The 10434-nt window shown below is 40.0% G+C and overlaps 1 protein-coding gene across 1 annotated transcript; it reads left to right on the forward strand.

Moving 5' to 3' along the window:
- Positions 1-616: 616 nt before the first annotated feature.
- On the forward strand, positions 617-10164 carry LOC117303989 (H/ACA ribonucleoprotein complex non-core subunit NAF1-like). Its single transcript, XM_033788460.1, has 9 exons — positions 617-739; positions 1879-2394; positions 2672-2735; positions 2982-3075; positions 4498-4580; positions 5499-5659; positions 6490-6618; positions 8669-8760; positions 9677-10164. The coding sequence occupies exons 2-9, from the start codon at positions 1889-1891 to the stop codon at positions 10162-10164; spliced, it is 1617 nt and encodes a 538-aa protein (XP_033644351.1). The 5' UTR covers positions 617-739; positions 1879-1888.
- The last annotated feature ends 270 nt before the right edge of the window (positions 10165-10434 follow it).

Here is a 10434-nt window from a genome sequence, read left to right on the forward strand (position 1 = left end):
TATACTTTGCTTGTAGTTTGAATTTGCCAAATTTATATTATTAGACATAATAAAACTAATAATAAACAGAACTATATTTCTAAAAATTTAAATTAAGTAATTCATTGATCACTACATTTTGTACCGGTTCTTTATTCCTCTAAGGCAGCCGTCGCCACCGAAGGTATTTCTTTGGATTTGGATAATAATATGTTTTCCAAAGGCGACAATGAAGATATCCAAAGGCGATTGGGCCTTTAATTTCACAGTGTTATTATATAATAATTTTTTTGTAGGCTAACAAAAATGAATATAATGCTCATGTAAAAATATATACATTAATTTCACTGGTCAGATTGTTTAAAGTCTCGCAAGTCAAAACATTGATTTATTCAGTATGTTTGGAATGACAATATTATTTTGGCACACATGAAAATGTTTCAACTCTTTTTTTCCCGTTACTTTCTTGAGGGCAAGATCACGAGAAAATTTTGCAGTGCGCCCTCAGTTAAATTGTAATGTCCAGTTCGCTACAGTCTGGTTCTGTTCCGTTAACTTAGTGCAAAGGATAATGTTCTGGTTGGGAGACGAGACCTGTGTGCACGTTTGTATGCAGTTTACAAAAACACATGTGCTTGTTTTTTTTTTTAGACCTCGCTTGTTTTGCTCGTGGTGGTGGTGGGACGTGTTGCAAGTTTCAACTGCTGTGCGGACCTTTTGAAGAACTACTTTCTTTTGCTAACATTGACAAGCATTCCATGTAAGTTCAAGTTTTGTTTACAAAGAGTTTAGTGGAAAAACTAACCTTTCCATATCCTGCCAGCACCTTTGCTCTCCAATTTATTAATAAAACTGTAAAAGAAAGTAAAATATGGCAGGATATATGGATGGATGGGGAAAAGTTAAAAAGTTTCATTTAATTTTAAATGTTATATATATATATTTAAATAAACTTGGGATGTGGGGGGGGGGTACTTCTAGAAACTATAAGGCTCCCCTGTGAGCCTAATATAGGGGTCACATATTTAGGGCTTTTTTAACGCTATACGTTTTTCAAATCATTAATCAGTGTTGATGGGTGAAAGTTTTGCAACCGGGCGTTAGCCAGCCAGAACTGAAGTTTCCTGTATACTCTGTACACCTATTGAGCATTCCCCATCCTACTCTCGTCTCACTTTCACCCATCAACGCTGATTTGAAAAACGTATAGCGCTAAAAAAAACCTAAATATGTGACCCCTGTAAGGCTCATCATAGGGGAGCCTTATAGTTTCTAGAAGTAGGGGGGGGGGGGGGGGCTTGTTACCCTAGGACCCTAGTCTTGGTCAGGTGCAGTCAGGTCAGGTTGTCACTGCTCCACATGAGCTACAACGCATCGATCGGTGTACTACTGTACGTAGCTGTGGCCTGTGTTTAAACTTTTACTCTTACTCTTTACTTTAGAGTTAGACATGATGGTTAGGGTGGTTGGGATTGGCATGGGTTTCATCATGTTTCATCTACGGCAACGCAGGTTCTCGACAAAGTCCACTTCTTGATGATGTATAAAAGCTAAGGAGGTGCCAGTAAAAGCAACTCACTAGTTGAAACTTATCTATGGGTGTGGTCAGATGACGATCAGATGTGTGAGTGACCTAAAGTAAAGACAGTTACTGATGGGAGCGATGACGACGTCTGCAGGGAGTGCGTTCCATAGTCTGACTGTGGGCATAAAAGAGAACTTGTAGATCTATCCTTTTAGTTAGTCATAATAACAAATTGATATTATCTTTCATTAGGCAAAACTTTTTTATTTAACTGTTATTTGAATTTATAGTGCCTGGTCAAGGAAAAACAACAACATATATAATGTGATAAATTTTAAAACCAACCAAATATTTTTTCTTTTTTTTTCTTGAAGATACAGAACAATGGAGATGGATGAGGAAGACCAAATTCCTCAATCACATCGAGACATCATTCCAGAATGTGATAAAGAGATTATAACAATTAAACAAGAGCCTCAAGATAATAATTTCTGCATCTCAGATCCCAAACAGTGCACCACACTAGATGTTGCACCAACTCTCACAGAGCCACAGTCGTCAGTGTGTCAAATGGACAGTAAAGGAGATGTTTTTCCCGACATTAGTGTCGATATTAACCAAGCCCTGTCAAGCTGTGTCAGCGAATCACAAAACTCTCCCTATACTGTGACAACTAAACAAGAGGACAATGAAGTAGTTGTTGAGAACATTATGCAAGTTCAAGAAACAGATAAAAGCATCAACAGCTCCTTATCTTCCTCATCATCGTCGTCATCATCTGACGATGAAAGTGAAACTGAAGAGGACTCAAGCTCGACAGACACAAGTAGTGATTCTTCAAGTTCTGACGATGATGACAGGCACCCTCGCTATAGAGGCGTCATTGACAGGTAAAACAAAAAACAAGAAAAAATCAAGATCAGAGTTTTAGTCTATCAAAGCAGAATATGTTATATATTCCTGTTTTTAAGTAAACTTTTGCACATTCTCATGACAGGGTACGAACCCACTCTTTGTCAAACCCACACTCTGCTGCTGACAGCACCAGAGCTCGGGTTGGGTGAACTATGTACATGTAGACTGCTCGGCCACAACCCTGACAAAAGGCCATTCATAACAAAAACTCTGTGATTCAACAGTCTCCTTTCTTTGTTTCTTTCTTGATAGCGATGATGAACATCCAGGTCGTCTCTCGCCGCCTCCATCTACCTTCAAGGAGGTTCTCATCAAGGTAAGTTCTCAGCTTCACCAAGTCTTTCTTTCAATGATGAACATTTATGTAAAAGGTTTCTCAAGAATTTGAAAAAAAAATAATTTTAATAATTTCTTTTAAAATTTTGCAGGGTTTTCCTTACAGCCTCTCGAGCAAACTGTTTTTATCAGGAATGTGTTATATTTGATAATGTGTTTGTTTATCAAGTCAGAAGTTTGGAATTTTTAAGTTTAGCAAATTTATTTGATTTTTTTCCCATTGGAGGATTTACCCAAGGTGGAGCTGGTTGACGTTGTTCTAGATTCCAATGAAGAGATTAAGAGAATTGGCGAAGTTTCAAGCGTCATTGGTCAACTTGGTGAGAATTTTATACTCATATATAAGAACTGGTAGTGAGGTCACTGATGCATGTCTATCTAACGAGAGACTGTGAGCGACTCTAATAGGTCCCTCTCCTGGTCACTCACAGGCCCGAAGAGAAACAGATGTGCACTAGAGACCAAATAATGGGTGCGTTCGATTAGCTTCCCTGGGTCGATCCCGGTTTCCCCCTGGTGTTCAAATAGCTTTGACGTGGTTCTAGGGGCTCGCCCAGGTCAGCCCCCAGTGCCCTGCTTGTGGAGTGGGTCACTTGGGGTGACCCGAAGTGCATGACGTCACCACGAGAGGGTGAGTGTGATCGTTCGATAAGTTCTTTTCATGGGCTCACCCGAGTGAGTACCACAGGGTGGACCCAGATAAGCTAATCAAACGCACCCAATACCAGTCTGTTTGCGAAGTTAGAAGTGCAGGGTTTTACTAATCTGTTTTAAATGAACAATTTACCTAAGAGCAATTTAATCAAAAGCGATTTAACAATTAAAAGAACCCTTTTAGTTTCCCCAGATTCTGTTTTTAAGTTGCTGTGCACTGTTCACATCACGAGAGGGTGCTGTTACCACTAATTTTGTTCAAGACTTTACCCGCATGGGGAACTATTTCCCTCAAACAACGCACGCCTGGTGTCCTGAAGAATGTGTAGTTCATGGTGGCGCAAATCTAAAGCACTAGCCTATTTAGTTAACCCCACTTGACCGTATTCCAGCCAACCAGAATACAGAGCTAGCAAGAGGTGTGTTATAATATACATTTGTACAAGTATTGTCTGCTTCAAGCGCTATGGTTAAAGCTTAGACTCCCGAGGTCATCCTCAGCACATTCTATTTTCCCAACTGACTGCTGCGTTGAGCACTTATGGGTGTTAGATAGTACAAGGGTTGACTGGAATCTCTTTACACATCCACATTTAAAGGCACTGAACACCTTTGGTAATTGTCAAAGACCAGTCTTCCCACTTGGTGTGTCTCAACATATGCATAAAATAACAAACCTGTGAAAAATTGAACTCACCTTGTCCTTGAAGTTAAGAGATAATAATGAAAGAAAAAACACTCTTGTCGCACAAGTTGTGTGCTTTCAGATGCTTGAATTTGATACCTCAGCTGAGGTCTCAAATTCACTTTAAACATTTGAGTGAGAAATGACCTCTTTCTCAAAAACTACATAAATTCGTCAGAGGGAGTCGTTTCTCACAATGTTTTATGCTTTATGCTATCAACAGCTCATTACCAAGTATTTTTTTTTATGCTAACAATAATTTGGGGTAATTACTTGTACCAATAGTGTCCGGTGCCTTTAAATGAATCCAACATAATTTTCTGTAATAGTGCTTTTCCGGTCTAATACTCTCCAAGTGTTGTTTTCAGGATACTTAATACTTGTGTTATATTTTTTGTCCCAGTTGTAATTCAATCAGATCACAATACGACTGCCATCGATGCAGACACGGTTCTGTTCAGAGAAGACAGACAGGCCATTGGAGTGGTAAGCAACCTTGAACCAATTCCAAAACCAATATGGTGGTCTTTTTTTTTTTTTCAATTGAACATTGTCTCGCAAGAATGATGTTCAATTGTTGAGTTTGAGTATCACAAATATCTTTCAATATGAGTATCACCCCTAAACCAGAAGATATCAATCTTCTCTTAAGACAGTTTAGATGATAAAAACATGTTCTCGTTTTGATTCTTATCTCTTTTTAGTCTGATTCTGGTTTTGTAAATAAAGTTCCAGTCCATCTAAGATTCTGAGTTACAGTCCTGCGTTCTTGTGCACTGTTTCCCCAAAGTTGAGCCACGGGCTCAATTTCATAGAGCTTCTTAGCAGAAAATATTGCTTGACACAAATGATCAGGATACCACATGTCATAAATGGTACATGTGACATGGTTGGCTAGTACCCTTATTCTAGTAAGCATAATTTTGTCATGCTTAGCTGCTCTTTGTGCTTAAGCAGCGCTATGAATTTGGGCTCTGGGGTTCAGGTCTTGATTCTGGTCCAGAATGGCGCCGGATACCACATGTCATAAATGGTACATGTGACTTGGTTGGTTGGTAACCTTATTCTGGTAAGCATAATTGTGTTATGCTTAGCTGCTAGTAAGCAGCTCTATGGAATTGGGCCCTGGTGTTCAGGTCTTGATTCTGGTCCAGTAAAGATTCTGAGCTTCAAGTCCTGCGTTCTGGTCGGTTTCTCCCCAAATTTGAGCTCAGGGCCCAATTTCATAGAGCTGCTTAGCAGAAATGAGCAGGATACCACCAGACATAAATTGTACATGTGACGTGGTTGGCTGGTAACCTTATTCTGGAAAACATAATTTTATTATGCTAAGCTGTTTTTTTTTGTGTCCAAGACTTGACTGTTTTCCTAAATTTGTAATCACTCTTGTCTTTTTCCCTGTAGGTTTTTGAAGTGTTTGGCCCAGTGCCATGTCCGCTCTACACTGTAAGATTCAACAGTCCGAGTGAAATCGTCAATCTTAAGATTGAGCTGAAGATGCCCGTCTTCTTTGCTCCTGGGGTTCAAGACATCACCTCTTACGTCTTCACGCAGAAACTCAAACAGTGCGTATTTATAAAATGAGGCAGCTTACCTGTTGGGAGGCATAACCCATGCATCTTATTTCTGATCCAGAAAATATTTACCTTAGCTTTAGAGTTTGTTTTCTTTAAAAATCACGGCTCGTTATCCGGCTCTGGCTTGGGACTTGAGCTTCCGGCTGCTTGAAGCTCCTTAGATCTATCACCAATACACTTCATGTTCCTCAAACTCTGTAGGCCAGTTAAGGGGATCGGACCTTTCCCAACATAGCGCCAGGACTCTGGAAATCACTTCCTGAAGACCTCGGACAAATGCTCAACACCACTCTCTTCCAGCAGACAGTTAAAATACAGTTGTTCACGCTTGCTTTCCCAAGAATTTGACAATACTTTAAGTTAAAGGAACACGTTGCCTTGGATCAGTCGAGTCGGTCTTTTAAAAGATGTTGTAAAGTAAAATACAATGATCTACACAAATATGCCTCGAAATTTGAAATTGTCTGGTTTTCTTTTTACCTCGTCGACTAACACGGTCTGCCATTTTTTTATGGGAGTAAAGTTTTACAGGAAAGTGGGACTTACAACTAGTCTGGCACCCCGTGTTCACCCGTGCGTTCCTTGTGGAACAAGGTATCTTGTAATTGCAAATTATTGTTACTCTCCCAATATACGTCTCTACCCTAAAGTGAGACTAGACCTTCGATATACTTTTCACTGCTATCGACGTGTACCCTGTATCCGAATCACATTAAAGAAACACTAATATTCAAGGAACCAAATTGAACAACAGATTTGTTCTTGAAAGCATATAATTTCTGTCTTGCATTAATTTGCATCAAATTTACATCTGCTAGGATAAAGGGATCTGATGCATCATGGGAAAATGATGAAGAGCCACCGGCGGAGTGCGTGGACTTCAGCGACGATGAAAAGGAACGAGCGATCAGAGCTAAGAAGAAAGCTGACAAACGCAAGAGGCAAAGGTAGGTCTCACCTCATGTTTGTACTCCATTGCGTTTTTAGTTTGAAAACTTTCACACTGGAATGGACTCCCCCCACAATATCCTAGACTTAAAAGACTACAAAGCCTTCAAGACAGCGATCAAAGCACACTTAAGACATTTCCACTAGGTCATTGGTCAGGTCATAAAACTCTGATGCGATGCGGGTATCAGTTTTTATCGGAGTGTAATATCCAGATCCAGACTTTCCTAACATTCCTCGGTTTCCCACTTCTGGAGTTTGGCAGGGAAACATCCCTTGTCCAAAGCCCTTTCTCAAATGATGCCATGGGCATGAGTTTTATTCTAAAGTTTTTTTTTATCACGGCAATTTTTGCAGGAAAGTCTTGGTCTTGGTCTCGGGTTTACCGGTCATGACTACATAAGGCCAAGTAAAAAAAGAAACATGCTTAGCGTCCCCGCCCGCTTCCTTTTTACAGGCCGCCTCCTTTTTTATTTTATTTTTTATTTTATTTTTTATTTGTTTAATGTTTTATATTATTTTTGAAATAGGGTTATTTTAAATGATCTCAGCAAAAACACTCTGAATGTCTCGTCCGAATGCCTCGACTAAATTGTTTCACTAATGTTTTGTGTATTCCAGCAGTAGAAAAAACAATGGATATTTGAAATTTTAACAAAGAAAGGCGGCCATCTTGAAATAAAAAATAAAAAGCCTCTCTTTGTCCTTTTTTTGAAAAACCCGGACGTGAAACATGTTTGTTTTTTTACTCGGCCTAACTACCTAGGACAAGTCCTAAGTTGTGACTATCTCTGTGAAATAAACCCCTGGGTGAACTCCTTCTTACAAGTGCACAACTGGGTTCTTATCAGAAGGACAGAGCAATACTGGCCAAGTGTCTTGCTTTAAAATCAATACACAAGTGACCGAGACTCAAACCCTCACTCTGCTGATCAGAAATATCAGAGCTTGAGTCTAGTGTGCTGAACCCCTCAGCTACAAAACGCCATATAAATAGGTCTTATGGTTAAACAAACACTGACAAACTTGCCGTTAAAATTATAAGATGGTGGTAAGTAAAGCACTGTGGGAACCAAGCATTATTATCATTATTATCCCATGTTCAAAAATTTGTTTGTTTTTAAAGAATGTTACTTTTATCAAGCAGTGTCCAAATTAATGATTTTTCTAGTGGCTATGGTAACAGTGGCTAGTTCAGCTACATCCAATGACTGTAGCCATAGCCAAAGTTGCTTGATTCGTCTGCAACCTATCTCTGCGAAAGAAGTCAATAGGTCAATGTATCTTGTTGATTAGAAGCCGCATGATCACTGGCTGATTAGTTTGACCTTTTCTTGTGGCCGACGATGCGTAGAACTGTTATGCTTTTTCAGTCGCATCCTAGTGTCTTAATTTGAACCTTTAAAAACCTGAGACTCTTTTCTGTCTGGAACAGTGATCATCGTCAACCCCGATGGTAAGACAAGAATGGAATCCGATCTTTCCGTATTAATTATTATGAGTCGCAATATTTGTGCAGTGAATAAAGAGCATAAAATATTGCGATCATTTGACATTAACAAAAAGTTGACATGAACACCACCAAGTTTGTTTGCATGTACCTTTTTAAATATAATGAAGTCTTCAAAAAGGCATGGCACAAACTGTTCTCCTCCATTTTACTCAAGATGCTAAGAGTATCTTGTGAAATTTGCAAATTTTAAAAGAATGGACCTTAGGCCATTAACATCATCACGCCGCCATCGTAGAGGTGAAATGGTAACGATACAATGGAAAAAGAAAATCTTGTATGCGCAGCACAAAGCGTGAGCCAATGACGACCTTCTTTTGACCTCTAGCCAAAGGCGCCCTTCTTAAATGACTTCCTGTGCATGAGATCTCTTCAAAACCATACTGCTGCTCCAGCCATCTCGTCAATTTTAGCAGGGAAGTTTTTAGGGAGGTGTCAAAATAATTGTGATCCAAAGTTGCAAAGCTCCTCTTAAGGTTGTTTCCAAGAACCTGCCGCTAATTTGAAATTGATGACATGTTTTCGTTTCCTATATCTAGGGGAGATAACTCGCAGGGCGTTGCCATGTCAACAACTGAGAACCAACCATTAAGACATCAAGGCTCATCAAACCGGGATCCCGGTTACCATGGTAAGATGCACTTTGGTGAATTGACCTTTTTCCTGACATGGCTGTAGGTCTGTAATTGATTCACAAATGCAGTTAATTCTTGTTAAACTTGACTGCTGTGATGGACTGCCTTGAATTATACCTTGAGTTACAAATAGAGAAGAATGATGATGGCCTCACGGTGATGATTTATTGAGTATCAATGACCAGCTACATTAAAGGCAGTGGACGCTATTGGTAATTGTCAAAGACTAGCCTTCACAGTTGGTGTATCTCAACATATGCATAAAATAACAAACCTGTGAAAATTTGAGCTCAATCGGTCATCGAACTTGCGAGATAATATAATGAAAGAAAAAAAAACACCCTTGTCACACGAAGTTGTGTGCGTTTAGATGGTTAATTTCGAGACCTCAAGTTCTAAATCTGAGATCTCGAAATCAAATTCGTGGAAAATTACTTCTTTCTCGAAAACTACGTCACTTCAGAGGGAGCCGTTTCTCACAATGTTTTATACTATCAACCTCTCCCCATTACTCGTCACCGAGAAAGGTTTTATGCTAATAATTATTTTGAGTAATTACCAATAGTGTCCACTGCCTTTAAAGGCACTGGACACCTCTGGTAATTGTTAAAGACCAGTAATCTCCCGAGTGTATCCCAACATATCCACCAAAAAAAAGAAAATCTGTGAAAATTTAGACTTGATTGGTTGCAAGTGAATAATGAGAGGAAAAACATCCTTGTTTCACAATTGTTTGTGCTTTTAGATGTCTAACAAAATTTTAATATTTGAGTGCGAAATTACCTCTTTCTAAAAAAACTAAGTTACTTCAGAGGGAGCTGTAAGTTGTTTTGAGTAATGACCAATAGTGTCCGGTGCCTTTAATCGACATCATCTTTTCAAAATACTCTACTTTTTTCTTTTGTATCTTAGAATCAAACAATCACCGAAGAGGGGGATGGGGTCGTGGTGGGAGGTCACGCCCACCCTTTCATCCATCAAGGGGGAGGGGTATGTCTCAGTCACCGATGAGACCCCCTCAGTTCCAGGGACCTCCACCGGGACGGATTCAAGATCCGAGGCATTACCAAGCTTCATCTCATCAGCAGGGAGTATCTTATACTCCAGATCAGTATTCAGGTAATCCTAGTGGTGGTTATCCCCACGGTGACTTTGATTATTGGAGTCAATGGCAACAGGGCGGGTTCGGGAATCCGCCGTTTGGGAACCCGACACCACCCCAAGGACATCAACCTCCTCCTCAGCACTACGGGCACTTTCCATCTTCCGTACCTCTACCCCCCTTTGCACCTTACTCTTACCAACAACCACCTCCGTCATATTCGTACATGCAGTTCCCTCCCCCGCCCCCTCCTCCTCCCCCACCCCCACCCCCTCCTGGTCATCCAACACACAATTAGAGACAACTGTCAATTAGAGACAACTGTTGGTTGACAGTAATTACAGAAATGTCTCGTACTTTTTCAATGCTGCTATAGAAACACAAATCTCTACATTTAGCGTCTCAATATAATTTCGCTTGGGTATTTTTGATTAACTCGGGAGTTGGTGATAGAACAGCGTCTGTTCCTTGCTGCTGATTGGTGTAGATGATTCAATTTATAACTGATGCCCCCCCCCCCTACACGGGGCTTCAGTTAGTTGCCAATAATTATAAAAATGTGTTGTAC

This window comes from Asterias rubens, chromosome 20 (assembly GCF_902459465.1).
Source record: "Asterias rubens chromosome 20, eAstRub1.3, whole genome shotgun sequence".
NCBI classification, from domain to species: Eukaryota; Metazoa; Echinodermata; class Asteroidea; order Forcipulatida; family Asteriidae; genus Asterias; species Asterias rubens.